Genomic DNA, 24,016 nt, shown 5'->3' with positions numbered 1-24,016 from the left:
CAAGGAACATATGCATGCTCAGACTAAACAAAGGAAGAAAGGATTGTTGATAAGTCTGGGAAAGATTTTCACTGTTTGTTCAAAGGTGCATTTAAGTGATGCTACATTAAAGGACTCAACATAAGACTCACTCTAGAAACCTAGACAACCTAACCCTCCAGAATTACAACCCACCAAGGGCCAAAATAAGTTTTTAGAGTAACAATATAATTGTCAATTTGGAATAAGAAGCATTTATTAAAGTATGATTGGTGGATTATACATGCAAAACACACAGTGATTATCAATTCTGCACAAATGGTTCCGTAGAAATCGTGATTCAAAAAGTAAAAGTCAAATCAGATGTTAGTGTCAGTGATTTTCCTCATTTAACAGCTCATAGTTTGTATTCCATGAAGTCCCTCAGAGCTGTTTGGTGTCACACATGTGATTGCCTATATATGATAAATACCAGTCTGTATGCAGGTTTGTGTAAACATCTGGATTTCAAGTGTTTATTTCTGCAAGGAGCAGATGGGGTGATGATGTGAACATGTGCGTAACAACAGAGGAAGTTGATCATCCAAGATGACCTTCACAATAGAGGAACACCTGGAAACAATCATTTAATAGCAATTGGCTGATCGAGACATTCAAGAGAAAATATGACTGCTGTGAATTTGCTGTCGTCGTGCTTTTGCTCCAAGAAAAGCAAAAATAGTGAGATGAAAAATCAACCTGTCGAATGCCAACACAATTAAAAACTGACACGATTATGATGAGGGTTTAACAGCTGAAACAATAATGTTCCACACCATCAGCGCTCATGCTTTGATAGGTCAATCACACCATCAATGAAATGTGATGTTACGTGGGAATCAGCAGTCAGCAGAAAGTTAACACTGGGAAGAGGCCGTGGACAAATATTGATGCCAATAACAAGCTAATTACAAAATATACTCTTATTATTCTTTCTTTTAGCTGTGATTGACAGCTGCAACAAGTCATATAAGGAAACATAATGTCTAGTGATGCCAAGCATCTGTAGTCGTAGGCATAGTACTGGTTAAAGACGTTATCGTCAGTCAGGGAATGGAAAACAAATGTTGCTGTACAACAACACTAGCTCCATCTGCTGGTCATGAATAGTCATAAATACAAAGTACAGTGTGAACAAATGACAGCACCATTTTCTTTTGGTCTGCGCATTCAAACCTTTTCTCATTTTAATAAAATCAAAACGGCGAGAAGCTGAACGACATTTCTTTAAAAAATATTTAGTATTGTAGCTTTTAATATAAAACTGAGTAATACGTGTATTTAGTCCCAAACGTAAGTTAGATGTATAAATTAAATGAAAATAAGATGCCTGTATTAGGCATTCTTTGAGACTGTTATGTAAAGGTGTATCTCCCATACCTCAAAGGGAACCATCTTATAAATCAAAAACACATGTTAAACACTTACAAACGTCCTCTTTGCTAAACATCACACAATTTAAAAAATGAATACCGAACTCTATTAATACATTGGTTAAGCCTGAATACAAGAAATCCTCTATTGTATGTAGTTCATCTATATGATAGTTGTTGCTGTATAATTAATGATTGCTCTGCATTGATATATAGATTCACAGAGCCTATTAAAACCTGCTGTACAGACACAGTATGATATATATCCCTTTTCATGGATGGCTTCATAATCAGGATGAAGCCTTTCCAATAACCCCAAACTGTAGATTGTAGAAAAATGTGAATTGTGACTTTACTTTATGGTCCTATAGCGGATTAATTCAGACAGCCAGATACATAAGACGCCGCACTCTATAGTAGATGGAGAAACATCAAACAAGAGGAAAAGCTGCGTAAATATTTACAGCATAGCACACAGACATTCATTTTTTAGTATATTTCATCCCACTGGCAATAACACAGACTGTTGCGCGTGGTTGCTCAACGTGAGTCACCGCTCTGATCCAGCTATTTGTCCTCCTCCAGACTGAAACAGACACGATACATTACTGAAAGCACAATTTAGAAATCCGCTTAGCTGTCCATGCAAAATACGTTTTGTATGCTTGTTGCTGTATTGTGTAAATGACAAGCCATGAGGGTATGGTATCGGTGTAATTGGTGATTGGGAAGCATTTAGTGGCTTTAGGTTTGGATAATATAGACACGAAACAAAATCAGAGTGTATGTGTGTATATATGTAAACAAAAATAATTGTTAAGGGGAAAAAAAGGGGATTTCTGTTGGCTTTCTCACAATTTTCCCCCAGGATGGTCCTGTAATGAACATTCACTGAATTATGTATTGTGATGCATTTCATTTTTTAAATTTCCCCAAACACTTACACATTGTGGAAGCTGTGCTTTGTTTCTACATTAGGCGAAAATGAGGATTGAAAACCCATGAATAGTTTGTCCTGCAGGCGTGTCTGAGGGATCAGATTGAGCTTTGTGTGGTTTGCAGAATATCCCTTTTTTTGCAACACCAAACTAACAGCAGCGACAAAACAGCCTGATGTAAACCGCGCCATTCAATGTAAATACAGGGCATGTTTGGAATAACAGTAAGCTGAAATTCTTCGTGAATATGGATGCAATATAGACCCCAGGGAAACTAAATGTCTTTTAAAATGAAGTGGACTGCCTGTTACCTAAATATAATTTAGTTACATTAGATTTATAAGTCAAATTAAATTACTTTGTAAACTTCCCCACCCCTAAAATTAAACCAAAACACAATATTTTAAGTGATTGGACATGAAGATGTTATGTCACTGCCCTCTGTAGTTTGATCCTAGCCTTTAAATTTAAGGGTAAGAACACCTTAATATATCTTTATTAGCAAGCTGGGTCTGCAGACAAACGATCCAGGAATGTAAGTTGCATTAATATAGAAATGACACCAGAGGGCGATAGCAGCACACCTATAAACGAGTATATCCGCAAATTCTTCTTGAATCAGAATAAGCCTAGTTTACATCCCAGAATATCTGTCTTGATGTTCTCATTGCACATACGCAGAAATAGAGTCCACTGTCATCTCCACCGTTTTAAGAGCATTCAGCTCCATGTTGTTCTGACCACTGTCATGTCCTTCAGGTGGGCCAACACCAGCCCCTCACAGGTTTAATGACCACAGTGATGGCGGCAGGCCTGTGGTCATGTAATCCTGTGATGGAGGGTTTCTTGGGGAACGTGATATTTGCGGAGCGATTGAATAATGGATGTGGATGGATGCTCACCTGTAGCTGGAAATGTCCAGCATAAAACAAAACTGATGTATGATGTCATAGTGGCAGTGGGTTCATCCATGTCTGTAGCTGCAGCATCAAAAACACTCCAATCCCTGCAGTCAAAGCTGGCCTGTAACTCCAGCTTTGCTTCTTTGGTCCATCTCCTCGCAGTCTTGACCACATGGGTAGCAGCTTTTAGTTTCTGCCTGTAAATCGGGAGGAAATGAACCAGACAGTGATCAGAGTCCCAAAGCTGAACGGGGAACAGAGCGAAAGCTTCCTTTAATAATTGTGTGGATAGTCCAGTGTTTTATTATCCCTGGTGGGGCACTTAATGTGGTCTTTGTTGAGGTTTGCTCTGTTAAAGTTAAAGAACAATGAGCAGGGAGTCTGGATGTTTTTGCACAACTTCAGTAATCTGCTCAAGTGTTGTAACGCCTCACTAACACAGGCCTGAGATGAGATGCTGACGCTTGACCCCTTCCCGTCACTTTGTAACTCACTGGGTAGCCAAGCGCATCAAACGATGACGCTCCACTACAGTTGCAGTAAACACGTTAATGTGAACAAAACCACAGAGTAAGGTTTCGAAAAAACATCACGACCGAGATTAAAATAAGTACTTAAACTAAACGTAAAGCAATTAACATAAGTAACCGGTTTCCTGTCTGTAGTTGCTGTCCTGCTGTCTGCCTGGATCCCTGTTCACCAACGCACCTGCCATCAATCAGCTCATCACCTCTCCTGGCGCCCTGCTCTGCACACACCTGTCAGCAATCTACTCATCAGCTCCACAGCATATCAACCCTGGTTTTCCTCACAGTCCTCGCCAGATCAATGATTCAGCTACAGTGGTATAGTCTCAAGCTCCAGGCCCGTTGAAATTGTGCATTCTAAGTTTACTTTTCCTCGTTTGTGTTCTGGCTTGCTCTAGACTGCTTCCCTGTGCCAAAGGATTACTGCCTGCCTGCCTGCTGTCTCGCCACGCTCCCATCCAGCCAGCTCCCCTCGCTCTGCCTCGTTTTTTCCAGTCACCGTCTCACCCACCATCCTCTGCAACCACCCGCCGGATTCTTCCCCCACATCCGTCTTCATTCCCTGCTTCCAGTTAATAGACCCTCCTTATCACCTCACCTAGCTCTTGACAGGGTCCTGCATTTTGGTCCACCATGCTAAGCCATAACAGAAGGACCTGGACAAACTTGGACTCAGCAGACACCGACACACAACCTACCGACCTGCCCTTTTCTTGGACTCATTTTGGAGTGAATAAGGAGGTGGTTTGTGGTCATGACCCAGGCTTTCTGGAGGCACTCGCTGTCTTTCTTTTGGCCTTTTGCCTTTATTAGATAAGACAGACTAGAAAGGGGGGGGGGGGGGGGGGGAACTCAGCCTTGGTATATCAGCCAGCTCTGCCAAGTGGTAGAGCCAGTTCTAAAAATGTCAGTGTAGTATGTATTAAAATGTAAAAGTATAGTATGTAATAAGAAAGTCATAGCACAGTAACTTCCAAAAAGTCATAGGGTAGAAAGTCATAAAGGTTCTGGTAGAGTAACTTTAGACATACTATACTATGACTTCTTTGTGACATGCTATGACGTTTCATGAATTTATACTTAGACTTTTTACGATATGCTATCCTATGACCTTTTTGTAACCTACTAAACTATGACTTTCTATAAAAATTATTATCACTTTGTAAGTGTAAAACACATCAGTGCCTAATACTGCTTCAAATGCTGATATCTTAAAGTGGTGAGGTGGTTGAAATTGTACTTTTTTCTGTGGCTGAGTAGACTTGTGTTCTCTAACAAATTCTTTACCTATGCCTTTTTTTTCACGTACTATAGTATGACTTTTTCGACATGCTATACTATGACTTAATTTAAAATTTAACATCCTATTCCATTACTTTTTTTTCACATACTATGGCTTTTTTAAAATTACTTTTTTTGACATCCTATACTATGATTTGCTTTTTAACTTTTCTCCCCTTCCTCGCAGACACAAACCGAGTTGGATCATATAAAACCGTAAACATGATGACTTTAATTCCTGCATGTCATGGAACACCAGGTTTGAGTGTTTCAAGCATCTTCATGCTTTATCAAGCAACCTCCCAAGCCTTACAAAATCAATGGCAGGCTGGAGGGCTCACATTAGCTAACAAGACTCATCTTGCCTTTACTGTGGAATCTTATAAACAAGGTTTTATCTTTCACTTCAGGGTTATTTATGGAGAATAATACACTCCCGAGTGAGAGTTTGTTAAACTGAGGACGTGGCTGGAACTCTTAAAGCAGCTCCCGCAGTATAAATTCATGAGTCTACTTGAAGGTCAGATTTCAACGCTTGCTCGGCCTGTTGTGGAAGCAGAATGTGAATAAACTTGCCTCAAGAGTTTGAAAACAATGCAGCCTCCTGCGGCGACGGACTCATGGAGATGAAACAAAAAGTCGAGTCGTGTTTAAAGATTACCAGCTTTCTCTTTTATTGAAAAATATAGCTGTTATTTCAGAGAAAGGAGAGTGAGGAAGGTAAATATATTAATATACTGTAAAACCAGAATAAGCAGAAGGAAAAGAAAACAGTACATACTTGGCATAACACTACAGCCACTGAATGGAAAAAGAAAACATTCAACAGCAGAACTCTGAGACACTTTTTTCACAGTCCAACCCACAGCTGTCTGGGCACAGACAACTTTAAAGCAGACCTGGGGCAGAGAGTATCAGCTAATGCCTTTATACTGGTTCATTCTGGCCTTTCCTTCAAAGAAACACCAGAAATGTCAAAAGGTTAACGTATTTCAGCGTAGTTTAGTATGCTTTCCCACGATGCTCTGTTTGCCTCTTCCAAATTTACTTGTGAATACAATTTGGCCGTGAATGTTCCGTTTAGTGTTAAAGCCACTAGCATTCTTCTAGTTCTCACGCTGGTACCACAGAGTCACACTGCTGATAACAAAGACTGTAATCATCGATGGCACAAATTATATTTACATTACTAGATTATAACAACGGCAGATAAGGAGTGTTGTTTTTTCTCAGGTTTTCCATTTCTTGGTGATGAACATGAAGGGTTGAAGCTGCCCAAACAATCAACCAACCACACGCTTCACAATGGATCAATAGAAGTGAAATTTGGCCCATTTACATTAAAATATAAAAGAGTTGTGACTCGAATCATACTGCATATCTATACATAAGTAAAAAAACAAACAAGAAACTTGAACAAAATCAAACATCCTGCTAACGTTACCCAACAATATAGTTGCAACATACTTGGCAATTTCCTCCAGATCTCTTACAAAACAATGTCAGAACTTCTTGTTCATGAAGATGTTTTTTTCCCAAAAACATTTCAGTAACCTCGAGGCAGAATGGCACAGCATCCTGATTCTATCTACACACACACACACAGGAAATTCAAAGGTCCCATTTGTCAGACATGGCAATTAGTTTTCTAACACCAAATAATACCAAAAAAAAAAAAAAAAAAGGTCAGACATTAATTATGGATACCAGAAAGAGCACTCCTCTGCGTGCCTTCTTTAGAACTGAAAGTGACCTGGAGGAGCCTGCTGAGCGAGCGTGTATTAGAAGACACAAGAAAGCCAAAGACTAAACAGCCCACCTGGCTGTTCCTGACCCTGCTGTTTCTGGAGCAGTTCCAGCTGGTTGGGGGCCAATAATCCAGCACATGTAATGAGTAGACGGGGAAAGGCCAGATGATGGGTTGATTTAATCATCCGTTACCTACTGTGTGATTTGGGTTGTGTAGAGGAGGCGAACGGTACCACTTGTGGGGCCAGTTGGGGAAATATCTGCCACTCTCAGTCTCACCGCCCCGGGGCACACCTGATGCCCATCTTTCAAGTAGCTGTGCTCTAATAACACTTTGTACATGTTTTCACATCCTCTGCCTTTAGAGACAAGCCTGAGCTCATGTCTAGAGAAAGAGGATACGTCTGCTGGATAGAGCCAAAGCTATTCATTGATATAACAATTTTTCATACTGCAACAACTCCCTTTCAAACTTTGTATATGCCTCTCTGCTGACCTGCTGTCCTACCAACCTCAGTGCTGATGTGGAACGAGATGTGACGACTCAGAAATACACATAATCAGCCTCAATCACCACTTCTGTCCTGTTTCAATGAATACAGGACACAGAACACGTACATAAGGCCTTCTTTTGCAAATTAAAATAAACCTTCACTAGCAGCGGACGATTTTTGTAAAACAGAAGTCATTGTCATCCGATACAGCTTTACCATGACAGTGGTTGCAGGAGTGATAGAACATTTGATGTCTACTTGAGTAATTAAGTGCCATGCAGCCAACTTCTACAGAAAGAAGCTGGCTCACTCTGTAGTACCATTAAGACGTTTTTGTAAGAAATGTCAGAAACCCCGTCCCAAAAGACTAAACTTTAAAGATCTAGCAGTGCACATTGAGAATAATCCATCCCTTATCAAAATGTATGAAAAACTAACACAGCTCTCTGTGAATTTACAAAATGAAGACAGCGGCAAAATGATAAACTACCAAACTCAAATACAACAGGCTACTGTAGAGCGACTTCCAGATACTCTATGTACATAACATGAAGTAAAGCTAAATAACAGAAATCACCCCTTTGAGTCTGACGGGGACAAAAGTAAAATCTACTTTATCTATTTAGTGTCAATAAGACTCCATGATCACTCACACACACTCGGGGAATTCAACGCTATCCGAGTGTCCCCTCTCTTCCTGGTTCAGAATCTGTGGTGCACATCCACATCTGGTTTGTGACCTCGCGTGTCTCTCACCATCACACTCCAAACATGATATCCGTGTGACTGACAAATGGGGGTACGGCTCTCCAACCCTATAGTCATGATGATTTGTAATGCGGACAAATTTGAAGGACAAAGGTTTGAACACGAGAGAGTCGGTCTTTTTGGGAATTGAAGAATTCCCCGATCATGAGTTCAGAGTTTGACATTGCAAAAATGTGCAACAATCGACGAACTCGAAACTTTATGAAGTCATTGTGTGAGCCAGTCTGTATGCACTCGGCTCATACCTCCTAATACAGCACAGTGAATAAGGCTGTATTGGTTTATGATGTTGAACGAAGTGTGCAGAGATACGATTGATCTACAAGCAGCTTAAAGCAGATGTGGCCCTGCCTCTAAATCCCTCCCATCTTTTCCAGCTTAGTCCTCTCAATTAGTGTCCTCTGAGACAATGAAACCAGTCTACACTCGGATCTCATCGTCGTCCTCATCGTCCATGTAGGTGAACTCTCTGTCTTCCTCCCCACGGGGCGAACTGTACTTTGCACTGTCCGTGTCGGCGTCGTGGAGTTGGTACTGAGGTTTCTCCTCAGTGACCGAGCCGGCGCTGGACACGGAGTAGCTGTCCAGGTTGTGGTGGTTGTTCCTGGTGGGTAGCTCTGGGGTGTAGGGATCCACCGTGGGCTTCTGCTGGTACATGCTGCGAGGTGGCCTTGCAGGGGCCTGCTCCTCCACTTCATCATATATGTGGGGAATGAGGGAGGGTGATGCGCAGCCCTCGCTACATTTCCCCTCTTCGTAGCCGAGGTCGTCGTCCTCCCAGCCTTTCTTTTCCATCACGCTCAAGATGTCCCCGAGCATGGAGGGCCCCAAGTCGATGTGGAAGGACATCATAGACTCTGCGTGCTTCATGCCGCCTCCCTTAGGCATGGATGGGGGCAAATCTGTAATTTCGCCAAAATTACGCTCTTCGAACTCCGCATCCAATGTTGCCATCGCCGCAGCTCCATTTACCGGCTTGCTTTCAATCTCCGACAGCCTCTTCATGGGGCTCGAGGACACGCTCTTTGGCAGTTTGCTGCCTCTGTTTGTATCCTCTTCGTTTAAGTAAGGCAGGGATATGGCATTTTTCACAAAGGCAGATGAGCCACCAGAGGGCGCCATCATATTGTAGTCATACTTGTCCCCCCGGTTTACTGACTGGGAGCGCTTGCTGCTTCTGAAGGTGCGGGACAGCAGCCCTGGTTTGGTGACGGGGGAGCCGTGCTTTGTTGCCTGCTTTGGTTCCGGCTCCCTGGGAGGTTCCCCTGATCGGGTGCTAAGAAACGTAGTGTCCCCAAAGGCATCGCCTCCCCTGCCAACGTGCATGGTGTGGCGGAAGTCCCCCAATGGAGAGCTGATCATCTCCGAGGTGAGGTCGGCCCGAGACCGCCGCTTCGACTGCTTAGAGTTGTTCACCAGCTGCTTGAGTATAGGCATGATGGCAGTCTGACTTCAACAGAGAGAAATTAAACTAGGGTTCTGTAGGAGTTCAGGAGAGTTCCTTCCAAAAAGATGTTGGCAGTTGTACGAGATGTTGTCAAAGAAAGTGTAATTCCAGGTGTTTAATGTGAGCAGCCATTCTGGTCCTCCAGCTCGGGTTTCATCTCTACCTTTGGATCAGCCTGTGAAGAAGAACAGAGAGCATTAAAACCACATCAGTACTTATGTCCTTGGCAGGCAATGTGGAAACATGCAATTAATAACAGACACCATTTCATTCTGCTGCAAAAGTACCCAACCACTTCAAATGCTTCACTGAAGAGCTGTGCCTATTCATTTCTCATCCCCCACTATCACATTACTCACCCCGTCCTGATCTGCATCGAGTACGGAAACTTTTGTTGCCAGAGCTTTAAAATGAAGCCTCACTTGAGTGGTACTAAACTCAAAGGTTTTTATACATTCAGAGGTCTGAGGGTGTTGTGCAACGGTGAAGAAAAGCTTTCCGGTGCAAAGTCCACAGCACCTTCCTAAAGAAAACAGTAATGACACCCTGAGTGAAGCCTACCAAGGCAAAATAAGTTCCCATTCAAATGTGTCGGTACAATTCTTCTGCTACATTTTTTTTGGCTCCCCCTAAAAACTCTAATAGGCTGCTGTCACATTCGCTTCTTCAAGTGGCTGCAGTGTCCGCTGCCTCTGCTGTGCTTTAGTTCCCATTTAGGCCCCTGACTGTTACATAACCAGCAAGACACAGGATACAGGGAGCCGGGGCAGTTCAAGCTGGCACAAAGACTAAAAAAAATAATGAAGTGGAGCAGCACTTCTTTAGCATTACAGCACAGCTCAGAAAGTTCAGAACTGCTACATTCTGTTCCAACCTTCCCATCATCGAGAGACAAAAGGCCAAACTGAGAACAACACAAAGAGGCAGCAATGGAAACATTTTGTCTCTTTAGCCTTGAAGGCAGTTCGAGAGCCTCCAACAGAATATTTTGTTCCGCCCGTCACTGCTTCATTACGACAGTTTTTCATAAACCTACATGAATGGCACAATTTGACCTACGTGTGTCTATCTTATCTACTTGGAAATGACCAAGTCATTAATTAGTTATTTTCCTCATATGAGGAAAGCAGGCTGCTCTTGGTTTACTGCAGCTCACCTTGATCCTGTACTTGCACCGATTTTCTTTGACTCAATAAGCAGATAACAGCGCTCCTTTCATAGACCAAACTGTCCTCGCGTCACCAGCCCTGAAACATGAACTTAAATCAGAATCACGCGGAGAGAAAGGTTTAAAAACACCCACTTCTGTGCTAGATACAGTCAACCAGCTCCATGCGTTAATGGCATTAACAAAGGTTTCAATTGTTTTAGCCAGACAGCTGTCCCATCATTCTCAAACTGGAGCTAAAGCCCACGCTCCAGGCCTGTATGCGTATCCCCACAGTGAATGAATGGGGGCTTCACTCAACAATATTCAACAACGCCATCCATGAAAACATTTGCATCTCTGACAATAACCCATTCAACTGGAAAGGCAACTGTGTAGCACTAGAGGGAACAGAGGCAGGTTTCATGGATGATAAAAGCATGCGCTGGGTTTGTTTTTTGTTCGCTGCTCTTTCAAAAACGGAGAGATCATCTCCGAAGAGAACTGAACTCTATCCACTGCCGGAGGTTTTATCCTCATTATTCAACAACTTCATTCAATATTTCTTCTGTTGTTCTGGTGCTGTTAATGGCGGAGATGCACTGTGCCCACAACAACAAAGAAGATGGCACAAAAAACGGGCAAACAAAGAGCAACGGCATTGACAAATAACACTTGAAAAGCTCATGTTCAACTTCTACTTAAAAGCCATTTGAGTTCAAGTTCACACCCTTATACTAACAACTGGAGTAGGCTTACTGTTGGGCCGGCTATTTAAACAGCAACTGGATGCCAAACTATCAGATCATAGGGTGGAGCAAACAAATACCCACAAAGTCGACTCACAGTCGTAATGCAGTACGATCTATTATTAGCTAAACCGCTTATTGCTTCACGCCTTGAGCAGTAGCCAATTAGCATCCGCTGCACAAAAAGGCTGCCGAATGTGCGACTGACCAGTCAAGACAACTCAAACGGATGTGTTCCTCCCCGCTGCCCAGAGTTTTGCATTTCTCTATGGCAACATCCGAGCAGAGCTTCCTGTCTGTAAGCCGGCTGGAGACGGAGAGAGAGAGATTTGATCCCCTACATGGAGAGATCAGCTCATTCAGATGGATGGATTAACCCCTTCCTGGAGGCCACATGCAGGGCAATAAGACAATCCCCCCACGGTGCTATAGCTGAAGGGGAATGCCTTTGATGTGCCTCTTCACTCCCAAGACATTCAACCTCTGCATAAAATATGTCGGTGGGTGCTCAAATATCAAAAAGGTGCAAACCCCACACCTTTAGTCCTTCCAGGAAATGGCCCATTTAATGTCCATCTGGGCCCCTTGGTGTTTGATGAGGAATAGTTCAACCCCCCCCCCCCCTCCCCCCAGGATCACCAAGACCCCATTATTCTGGGCATGACAAAAGATGAAGTACGGCCTGCAGGCAGTCCTGTCATATTCAGTTGCAGCCTTTCAGATACATCATGGAGAATGGCAGTGTTATGAATACTAATGCCGTGCATATCAAATCGAAGCTGTTAAATGTCATAAACATATTTTTTCAGTAAGTCTATCCATGCTTTCTCCGAATCAGTGTTAGGCATCAAGTCAAACTTAAGCCTGATTTTAGAGAAGAAGAAAAACATTTTGGGGCTCTTTTTTTTTGGGATTTGGAAAATGTGTAATTTACTCCATCAGAAGAACCATCAGGCAGAGCGGAATATATTTTTGGTTCCAATGACTTTCCATCTATATGTGACAATCTAATACCTCAATCTTTTTGGACTTCAGGTACTTTCATTATCATCGATTTTCTCATTTCAGACCTGAGACCGAGTAGACTATTCCACTAGTTTAGCAGGCGGGTGAAGCGTGGATTGGAATTAATGTTCTAAGTTATTTCACTTCAGTGCCTGGACAGAAACGTAGTACATAGCACTGTGTTGACTCATACTACTAGGACATTGCTTTCAATATACACAGAAACACAGCTACAAATGTCCCATGTTAGAGCAGCAGCATTGGGTATTATCTTGTTCGTTTTAGTTTAGAATGATTGCCTCAGCCGCCATGCCAGCCGGTGACGAAGCCCTTATGTAACCGAACACTCCAAGTGTCACATGACTCCAGCTCAAACTGAGACAAGCGGGCGACAGGGCCATGAACGATTAAGAGCATCCTATGTCGCTGGGCGGACTCCGACAGGCGCAGGGTGACATCATAACGACCACCAGTGCTCATAAGCGTTCAGCCTCACTCTTGTAATCCCGTGGATCACAGGCGCCACACAGTTCTCTCTCTCTCTCTCTCCTTCCACCCTATGAAGCGGGGAAAGAGGCTTCGGCTGCTTATCCCGTCACAGCTCGACTGCTGTCTCGTTAAAGCCACAGTCGTACACACTGACTGCGATCGCTTCTGGTGTTTATTTTTGACTGCGCTTTAAATTCTTAAAATAGAGACAGAACGAGGATCTATCATTTATTCACAAGGTGGAAGCCTCCATGCGAGAGTAAAGTGTAATCACACAACAGTGATGGGAGCCCGGCTATTGTCTGACAGGTTTCTTTCATATCTATAGAATATATAAAAATGGGAATACAAGCAAGATAAGCTTCTCCTACTGGGAAAGCATATAATGACAATGGTGGGTTTATCGGTTACCCAACAAGTTCATCAATAGCAGAATAATCGTGTCATATGAAGTCATTAAACATGCTGCGATGTTTCCATATCCAATTCCAGAGATGTGTTTGGACATTAACATTGAGGAAACTGTGGTCAACAACACTTCCACTGGTAAACAAATGCAGAAAAAGAACAGTCAAGGAAAATGTTTGGTAGGAATGCAACATGTTTTTCAAAGTTTGAATATTTTCTCGTCCAACCTCCAGTCCTCATGTTTAAGTTCAACACAGAGACGTTTCTGCTTTGTTTAACCTTGAATCTGCTCCATTGTTCAACCCTGTTGTCAGCAACATTGATATGCAAATGAATATACGAGTCAGCCTACGCCATGTATGACATTGCTAATCGATTAATCAATGGCGCTGCATAAGAATGGAAAGTTCTCAACTCTGACAAAGAAGGTCGGCCGAACTTCATTTGCAGCTTCTTTGTGAGGGCCACAGCCTCCGGCCCAAACATGGGATTCCCACGGGGGGAGAAGACGGCGACACACTGAAACAACATGGACCCTGCCTGATGCACACAACAAGCTGCATTTAGGTTGAAATATATATATATATATATATATATATCATAATAAACAGTTTTATTTGTATTTTAATAATCTTACTTAATGTTTCTATGAGTTCCATTTTTGTCGTCTAAACACAAAAACTGTTGAAGTGAAATGAAGGAACTCGGAGACCTCATCAACTATGTATGAATCCGCCTCACATCATGTTGCTGTTGCCTTTGTGCGAGCTCATTAGCAAAGCCTCCCTCTCAAGCCAAGTGTTTCTCCAAGTTTCCTCCAGTCCGACAGCTACTTATTGTCCTTAACTCACCGCACAGACAGCGGACGCAGAAACACTCTGCTTATGGAGCGTGCAAAACCCAGCCTTCCTTCGCTTTGTAACATACCTGAAAAGTGACGCAGAAGGTCTAAAAGTATGTGTGACTGATACAGTAAGATTAGGAACGCAACGTTTGATGTGACGACCTGTTAGCGACACATCTTTTGTCCTTACCGCAGGCTACAATATGAACCCGTTCTTCCTGTCCAACATCATACCTACTCAAACAGCTCGAAGGCTAACCCTGTATGACAAACAGCAGAAACATCTTGAGCAGAGACGGACCAGAGGACTGTTGAGAACAGGTGTATGATCCCACGGTAAACACATCCTGTGCAGGTCATCTACATGGAGAGCTTATTCAACACTCGGAGAGGAAACAGTGAGCATTAACTGTGATGGTTGTTGCTGCTCCTGTACTGATCTAATGCAAAAAAAACACAAATTACTGGAAAAAGTGAGCGTGTTTAGTGTTTGTGTGACTCCAATGCAGAGGAGGAGGAGTTTTGTTTTTTAATTGGAAATCTTGTGTCCATTTACTGGCTGTTTCCGGACTCTTCAACCACAACTCACACTCCTCCTCAGAAGAGTGTACCATCTTTAATCAATTATTAATATATCGTCTGACTATATTCTACTGAGGAGGATGTGTGTTGTGAATGTAAGTTAAAGACAAAACTTCTTGAGTGAAGTCATTTTTTTGTCAACTTCTTTAATAAAAGGCCTTTATGCTCTGAGAGGCAGACATGAGAGCATGCTCGTTAGACTAACAGAACGGTTTTGGTGCGGATGCTCGAATTTAAACAAAACTTTACTTGATTGAAATTAAGGAAATCTTCTGAGGGCCCGTTGAATTCAGTTATTCAGTGTCAACAGACTTGTCCTTACATAACACTGCGCTATTAAATGTAACTATGCGTCCTAAAACGTTACGCCGTTAGAGGAAAACATGTTCTGAATAATATGCAACGGTTTACATAATTGGATTTAAAGACTGTAGTGATATAGCTGCTCCTACCACGGGCTGGACCTGAGAGGAGAGGAAAGTTGTTGGGAAATGTTTCGTGCTTTATCTGCAGAAGACTGACACGATAGTGAACACTCATGTTTATGTAGAAACACTGAGAGATAAGTTCGGGAAAATATACCGACATCAGCAGGATTGTTGCCCAAAGTACTACGCGCCCTCTGTACGCGCGTTGGCCTCCAGGGCCCCTAATGCTGCCCGGGCAGAAACAAAAGCACGGGAAGATTAAGGGCAGCGTGCTCGACGAGAGCAAATAAAACCAGCGTGCCTGAGCCGGCCCTCTGCTCTGTGTGACACGAGCTCAGGACGGCAAACTCCACACCTCCGTCAGCGTCTAGAGAAACAAAACACACACACAAACCGACCCCCCGCTGCCCCACCAGCCAGCGCTACGCTGTGAGACTCCAAAATCCATTTCTACCACATTTGGTGTGTTGCACAAAGCTCCCGTCATGACCCCAGCACACTCGATAACACAATCACCACGTGACTGGGTTGAGTGATTTATTTTCTTTATCTCTACAAATCCTGATATCCAGAAGCAGAGGACGGGCCTCCGAACAACCGCTCTGTGTGTCCAGTCAAGCTGGCCTTTTATAAAGCGTTCCTCCGGCACAGTTCGGGTCAGATACTGGGTGCGCTGCAGCCACAGAGGGGAAAGAGGAACCTTGGCTGAAAAACAAGCTGCTAGATATGAACATGTTTCTTGATTATGTAATAAGCTATTGGGAAGTATGAATATGAGTAAAAATGTGAAGGGACACAATCTCGCCGACGTGGAGCAACAATACCGCAGGGATGTTTGGGCACTGGAGAGAAACACACCCTCAAAGGGGTGTCACCACATTGGATTCACTCAGTCATGCCCGCACAGTGACAGACGTTCTGTCTCCGTGTCCCTTATTAAGCCTACAGTGGAGGGATTGTACTACACTGTGTGTGTGTGTGTTTGAGAGCGTGCACACGAGCACACGTCTAATTAATAGCTGAAACCCGCCCCATCGGTCTGCGACAAATAGACGGCAAATAGACGCCTGGTACCAGAGTGCAGGATCTCAGCCAAGTGGTTGAATCGTCCGTCCAATCGCTGTTGGACGACATAACAAAGCAGAATTTCTACTGAGGGTTGTGCTAAAAAAGACAGGGAGGGAATGCAAAATGCTCCGGTACAGCGGGGACGCCAAAGCCACAGTTGGCTCGCACAATAGTTAATGAGTTCAAATAGTTTACTGGCAATATTGGCGGTTATTTTTTCCAAAGGAAAGAGGGTCAGAAGCACTAACGAGTAGCTCAGAATGAGACCTTTGGGGAACAAAATCACCAAAAAAAGATAAGCCAGTGGGACAATCTTTTATACTCTACAGAAACAGGACACGTGCAAACTTTGGTGAAACCAGCAGGAGGTCTCTCGGTAGACCTCCTGGAAGATAAGTGACCATTTTCTGTACTGTGTCAACTTCTAAACAGGTTTTATTTTCCCACTGAAGTCAGGCCTCAGGGAACAAGCCCTGATGACAAGACAAGCTAACAAACCTCCCACGGTGTTAACTTTAAATGTGACCCACTCGCAGACAAAAGAGAACACGCAAGTCCACAAACATCCGACCTGATAATAGCTCCTCACAACAGCAGTCAACAAGCTAGAAAACAACAGAACAGAACGGAGATAAAGACTGGAGCGTCTGACCTCGTAAAAGCACATAGTTAACGTAATTGTGCCCTTGATTGATTTACCTACATCCACTGTGAGCTGGTTAGTGCTGTGTGTGAGGAGGCCATGCTTGCTGTGAGTGTCTGTGTGCGTGCACACAGGCCGTGTGAAATGGTTCCTGCTAAAGTGACTCTTCGGGAAGCTAAGCACACATGGACTGATTACATTTCAGCAGCGAGTCACAGTTGATCTGTGTGCGTGCTATAATCTAATATGGACTAAATATGTGCAAGGCAGCTAAATTCACGTCATTTTAAGTTGAATAAGCCGTCAGTCTAGTACTAACTAATTATGGTTTTTATAATCTTTTGGAATCGAGTAAATGTTGCCGTTAATAAAGTAAAAAATATCAAACATTTCCAGCTTGTCAAGCGTGAGGAATTGCTGATTTTATATAATTATAAATGTGGGTGTTGGAGCATGGATCGGACAAAACCAGCAATTTGAAGATGAGCACCAGGGTTCAGTATTTTGAGTGCAAGAGTAATGAAAGTTAAAGGAAACAATCATTAGTTGTAACCATAGAAAGTAAAATGCCAAAGGCATGGAACGCAGATCACATTTCACAAGAGAAAAGCCACAATTGATCAACATTTAATATGTGGCTCCTTGTATATCTGTCCGCCAGATGATAGAAGTGCAACATTCTTAGAGCTTTCTGGAAAAACCACCTAATTATGTCAGGAATGTCTTTGAGGTGTCATCTTTCTTTTATTTGGTTTTCTAAAAGATAGCGTTTCACATCCGACATGCTACTTTAATTTGGCAATCAAGCAACAATTTGTTTTTCCTGGAAACATACGTCAGCGAGCATAACGTTTTCATTAGGGAAGCGCATACAGGTGGCCTGTTGTGGCTGCGTTTACATGCATTCTACCTGTGTGTGTATAAAATCGTTAAGTGTATGACTAAAGTCTGTCAACGGCTCCTGCTCAAACTGCTGTAAATAGGTTCAAGGGTCTTCTGGGAGGTTTGAGTCACACACACACACACACACACACACACACACACACCCCCCCTCTGGAACCGAGAAACCAGCAATGTCACACAAAGAACAATAGAAGAGAACAGACCAAAAAAAAACAAGGCAGCTCAGTAGAAGACAGGAACCAAACCCTTTCGGCACACCCAAACCACAGGCATGTGCCTCTAAAGGAAAACAGATCGCACGTACACTAGACGGGGTTTAACGGTGACCCACATGAGTGACACCCACTATTTACCATGATTCACATTCATTTAATACAAAGAGACAAAGGCCTTTGAGGCATATCTACGCAGGTAACCTTCCACCACAGTCCAGAATCGCTGACCCAAAACGGTCCTCTAGAGCTCGGGCAGGGAGGATATACATTCATATTCACACGAAAACCAGCAACTCTCACAGGATCACCAGATCATCATGTGACCTTTCCCGTGTATTTGTCATAAAGCGGGGAGCAGAGGTGACCACAGTTACGCCAACAGTCCTCTTTTGTCTCTTGGGTGCGCTTGAGAGAGAAACCGCCAGTTTGTGTGCGCATACAGAGCCGAAACAATGAGGGCCCGCTGGACTGTAAACAGGCCAAAGCCGGGACCACAATGACCAGCTGCACGGCCATGTGTGCGTTTTCAATATACGACCCAGTCGGAGTCGAGTCAACATGTATTTCACCCAACTTGCTGCTGAAAGCAATATTGTGTCATTGACGAACGGCAGAGATGGTAAACGATGCAATCATTCGTGTTAATGTTTAGCTGTGTTCTAGAGACGTCAGCGCTGTTGCTGCTCATGATTACAGAGTTGAGAGAGAAGCGACTGCGCTTGGATGCTGGATTTTAACAACAAAGAAAAAGGCACTTACAAAGAAGTTCTTATCGGACTGTGTCAGCCGATAAAAGCGTAGATTCATTTCATCTTATTTAACCTTAATTTACACATAAAAACACAGATAATGGACTAAACCAAACAGCATTTCAAAGTGTCTCTGTAGCTCACGTCAAGATGAGTGTCCAAACACTTTCAAAGCGCTTTCACCAGAAAACGCTACGGGTTCTCAAACAAACTGCAATGGTGTGTGGGACAAATCATAACGTTACGCAACATTATATATGAACTGCTGGGTTATTATCAGCGTCAAACTGTGTGCAACAAAACTATTTGATTAACTCAACTGGGACATGACAATGTATGCTGCTCCCAAGATTTCCTGAGATGGAACCATGTCATGTGAAAGGGAAACGCTGGTATTTCACAACCCGGGTCGTATTCTCTATCAGAAGTATTGATAATCAAAACATATTATATGGGCTCGCTATCAAGAACAACTCTGTTAATAACCTCAATCAGGACACGGACCTCAGGCTTCTAGCAACTTAAAAAAGAAAAAACTTAATTCCACAGAAATCATCTCAAACACAGAAAGTAGTCCCCTGGAAATCCCTGAAGCTTTAGGAGGGTGGTGATACCCGTGAGCCATACAAAGTCTCTACTTCATCACGACTAATAGATGAGACATAATGGACAAAAATGTAAGAATTACAACCCGAGTTCAAATCAGTGACACCGATATTACCAACCAGCAAGTCCAAAACGGAGACATAGCGATGACACATGTTCCAAAATATGTTTGTACTCAGAGAAGAATCCAGAGGATGTTCGTCAGACAGGTGTGCCGGCTGATGATGGACGCTGACGGATCATTTGCATGAAGCAGAAACCGCAGAGGATGTTCTGAAATGTTTGCAATGCGGGTACAACCCACCAGGCTGGCCACAGTCAGCTGCACTGGAACTGCCATGACCATGTGCTGCAAGAGTGACGACGGCGTGCTATAAACGTAGTGGAGGCTAAATCTTTGGTTGAATTTTATGTGTGATTTTAAAGCGTCGAGCGGTTTTGTTTCTTAAGAAGCGAGTGATGCGACTTCAGTGCGGCGGGTGAGCCACGCAAGGAACATTCCTGTTGAACTGGTTATTTTCTGCCACAACGGTCACGCTACACCGACAGTAACCACAACAGGCACAGATCATGTGACAGGTGCATACGGGGTTGTTGCACAAAAGAAGAAGGAGAAAGCGGGCTCTTTTCCTGGGAACGTGATATATTGTTGTTTAATGGGATGGTAAAGGGCATGTGGTCCACTGTGCTGGAATCAGCTCAACTTCAGCCGAAGTAACTGGGCTGCAGCCTTGTGCCGAGTATTGAATGTTGATAAGACGTTCAGGGGGTTTAGCTCAAACCCTTTGACACAGTTTGAGCTCTCTTAACTATTCAAAATAAGACGAGTTGAAAGACATCTACTCGTCCACAGATGGAAGAGAACATGGCTTTCTAGAGAACAATAATAAATCAGTCCATCAAGGGGAAGGACACATCTGTGGGGTCAGAAGAGGATTAACAGGATAGGGCAGCCAAACAGCAAAAACATACTACAGCTACCAAAATATATTGGTTTTTTTTAGGTTAACTCCCAAAAATGTTTTTAAATGAAACAAAGAAAAACAAATGACTCTGCAAACTTGAAACAAAGGGTTCCCAGCAGACATTGCTTTGTTTTAAGGGACCACGAGCTACTAAGAGGTTGGAACCCACAGAGCTAAATTACAGACTTGTGACTCTCCGTTTCACGGCGACTGATCTGGTTAATTTTTTTCCTCCTGATCGAAATTCAAAGTCAAACAAATTCTGCGAAACACCCGAAGATATTTGCATAACATTGTGTTCTGCTTCCACGTGAAGTCTGTTCAAAGATTAACCTAAGAACCCTCGGCATGCTTTCTCCTCAGAGTTCAAAAGAGCCTGCTGCTTTCTTTGCAGGCGGGGTGAATCCTGTAATTGTCTGAGACAAAACATCTCTGCTCTGAGAGTTCCAACATAAGACTCAACGCTTTCCAGTATCAACAGCTGAAAAAAATAAAAATAAATGACACATCCGTCACCTCTGAAGGGATTAATAACTCACAGAAACTGGGAGGCTTCCACAGCCTCAGAGCTCTGGAGTGCATTACTGAAACACGTCCAATAATGTAATAATATTTCAATAAGTGAGGCTTTTTTTCCACATATTACAGCTGCCATTTTGAATCTGACTCAAAGCTGATCCATTTATAGCGACAACTAAAACACAGCATTCCTTCCCCCCCCCCCCCCCCCCCCCCCCTGACTGTAGGAGCTGTTGTGCGGGCCGTGTAATTGCAACGAAGCCATGCAGAAGAGCAAAATGTCACGGCATGCTCCCATCGTTCCCCGTCGGCCTCGTATGGAGCAGAGGGATGAAGGTGGGTGGATTACAGCGGCCGCTAACAATTTACACAGGCATTTCCTGAGGCAACAAGAACATGCAACATACTGCAAGTTATCACACATCTGACTCCAGTTAACCAATTTCTTCTCTCAAGTTTACAGTCCATACATTAAACCTCTACTTATTATGGAATCCCGGACGCACACAAATAAAATACTGACTTGGTGTCGTTTCCCAAGGAAATGAGTTGGCCTCCACTTTAACAAACTGCCTGAAGTTTTCTAGAGAGTGCAAATGAGTCTGACTGCCTCCTCCCAACCCCCACTCATACGCGCCTTCTGTCCAGTATTATAAAAAACTAACTGCAATGACCTCAGCGCAGTCACAGTCGGGCAGGTAGCCAGCTTCCTCACTACGCAGCAGCAGTATCCTCCAGAGCTAACTGAAATAGCCTCCATTGCAAAAAAAAGGCAGTCAGTCAGAGATGACACACACACACACACACACCCCTCCCACCCCTCCCCTCTGACTCTGCTGTGCACACAATAACTCTTGATGGAGAGATATATATCTGCCTGGCAGCTCTGGAGAAGTCGTACAACAAGGAGCTGAAAGGCCTGGAGTGTGCGGGATAATGCTCCACTTCAGTCACAGAAAAGCACGAGGAGAAGTGCCGATCGGGCAGAGTCTGATCTTGGCCTAAACTTCTCCAGACCGTAGAGCTGTTCTTAGGCTGTGGTTGTGTGCGCTTGAGTGTAACAGAGAGGGTCAGAGGGCAACAGTCGTACAATGAATGCACCAAAGCCAGGCCCGTTAGTCAATATGTCCTCCTGCTTTTGTCCAGACCAGCGGTTTAACGACACCGAAGGCTTGATTACCGACTGTGGGCAAGGAATAATTAAACTGAGAGTTATAAAACGGGCCCGCAGACTTTATGGTCGGCGTAGTTAAAGTCAAGCAGGCACACTATACGGCCCGGGCCTGATGAATGAGGATGGGCAGGTATACGGCCGCGGTGGGTTTTTTAGAGCGAATTAGCCAGTTCATCAGCCATGACGACCACGAGGGCCAAGAGCCAGGTCTGTAAACACAAACAGGAGCGACTCACTAATGACGCGGGAAAGTGGACAAATTGGGGAGTGAGGGATATGGTGAAAGTAGCCCGGGCAGGTTGTTGAGCTCTTGGTAAATACCCAGAGAGTAGCCGAGTATTAAATGTTACGCAACTGTCAGCGAGGAGAACTGGTGCGCTCTGATGAGAAATAGTTACGTGGGACCCTGATTTCAGACTCCCACTTATCCAGCATCTGTACACTGAATAAGTAAATGATTAGCGATTGTATTCGTATTGTAATTTGTGTCCAAAGGTCTGCGGATCATTGGGGACTCCAAATGGGGATGCCAAATGTGCATTCTTTCGCTGTCATTTAACAGTTAATGATGACTTATTGTGGAGTTGGCCTTACCTCTAAAACAGATTTATGTAATTTCATAAGCAATTATACAAAGTAGGACTTCTTGGAAAAAATGTGCCTTTGGGCCTTTCACATTTGGGATCCCATGATATAAAAAGAAGAAGACAGGAGCCTTGCACAACTTCATGGCTGCGATCCAAAAGTAGAATAAATAGAAAAGGTTCCTCAGTGACAGAAGTAAAAAGAAGTGCACTCCCACAGTATTTGGGACCTAAAGTGGTGACTTTCATATAGTTACAGTTTGCCCATAACTTTCTGGTCTCCACCGGGCTGATGGAGGACACACGGGACGCCAGAGGGCTCATTGTCTCCACGAGACTGCAGTGTGCTGATTGACCACAAGCAGGGCTGACATTCAAATGAGATGCAGATTTCACGCCATTAGTTTTCACTTCTCCGTCCAAATAAGAGAAGTCTGGAAACTACATTAGCCACACTGACTCTTAGCACGTAGACTCGTCCCTCGCAGACATGGTTTAAATACCTCTCATGAACAACAACACGGTGGAAATGTTACCTTTTATTTGCGGTCCGAGCGAAGGCGAAGTTTCAGGTTATATTCCGCTAAACTTCCCGGAAACACGTGAGGAACAGCAGAGCAGGCAGGAGAGAAGTTTAGTTTTCCCTCGACAGGAGAAGCAGCAGAGTTACGGCAGGACAGTCCCGTTGTTGGTGCTCCAATGTCCGTTTAGTTTGCATGTGTGTGGCGCACAAAGCGGCCCTCCCCCTTCCCCCTTCCTCCTCCTCCTCCTCCTCCTCCCTCCTCTCATGTGCCATTGAGCACCACCTCCTGCTGCGGTTTAAAGGGACAGAGACGCTTTTATCCACAACACACAACAATGGGCAGAACTTCAACTTGGTGGGGCTCCCAACAAGTCCTTCAGTCCAGGACTAATCCAGGCAATTAAATAAGATCATCAAATGGTTGGGCGAAAAGCACACAGCAGTAGGACATTTAAAGGGGAAGACATTTTAAGAAATCTCACTTTCTTGCAGAGTTGCTTGGCTTCATTCCCTTAGGAAGAGCAAAAGTTACATTGTGACCAAACGGTGGAATTACAATTTTAAGCGTCAGTCACGTGATGACATGGGCCCCTCAAAAAATACTTTTATTCCAAAGAGCTACATTGGGAAAGAGACACTTTTAACTCAGTAGCTATTTGTTTTTGTTGAGGTAAATCATTACGATCACTTGAATAAAGTTGTAAAAAGCACTTATTGCTGAATCCAAAGTTCCGTCCTATGTTGTCCACGTAGGACGAGGCTGGACCGAGGGCTGGGAGGAGGGGTTCAAAGGAGACGCTGGTGCGCTTCATCGATGGGCCCCCTGGATGAGGAAGATCGCCGGACGATCCAGGTATCTTCATCTGAATTCTATACTCGAAAGTCAAACTTTTTTTGCTTCATGCGCCATTGAGCACC

General features: G+C 43.7%; 1 protein-coding gene across 1 annotated transcript; it reads right to left on the bottom strand.

Annotated features, from left to right (window-relative positions):
* Window positions 1-5,248: 5,248 nt before the first annotated feature.
* On the bottom strand, window positions 5,249-23,277 carry cdc42ep4b (CDC42 effector protein (Rho GTPase binding) 4b). Its single transcript, XM_076094049.1, has 2 exons — window positions 23,112-23,277; window positions 5,249-9,672 (listed from the first exon to the last, which is right to left on the bottom strand). The coding sequence occupies exon 2, from the start codon at window positions 9,485-9,487 to the stop codon at window positions 8,471-8,473; it is 1,017 nt and encodes a 338-aa protein (XP_075950164.1). The 5' UTR covers window positions 9,488-9,672; window positions 23,112-23,277; the 3' UTR covers window positions 5,249-8,470.
* Between the last annotated feature and the right edge of the window lie 739 nt (window positions 23,278-24,016).

Source organism: Anarhichas minor, unplaced genomic scaffold (assembly GCF_050575085.1).
Source record: "Anarhichas minor isolate MPS153535 unplaced genomic scaffold, ASM5057508v1 ptg000017l, whole genome shotgun sequence".
Taxonomy (NCBI): Eukaryota; Metazoa; Chordata; class Actinopteri; order Perciformes; family Anarhichadidae; genus Anarhichas; species Anarhichas minor.
The sequence above is the reverse complement of the archived record's forward strand: the minus strand, read 5'-3'. Positions and strand labels throughout refer to the sequence as shown.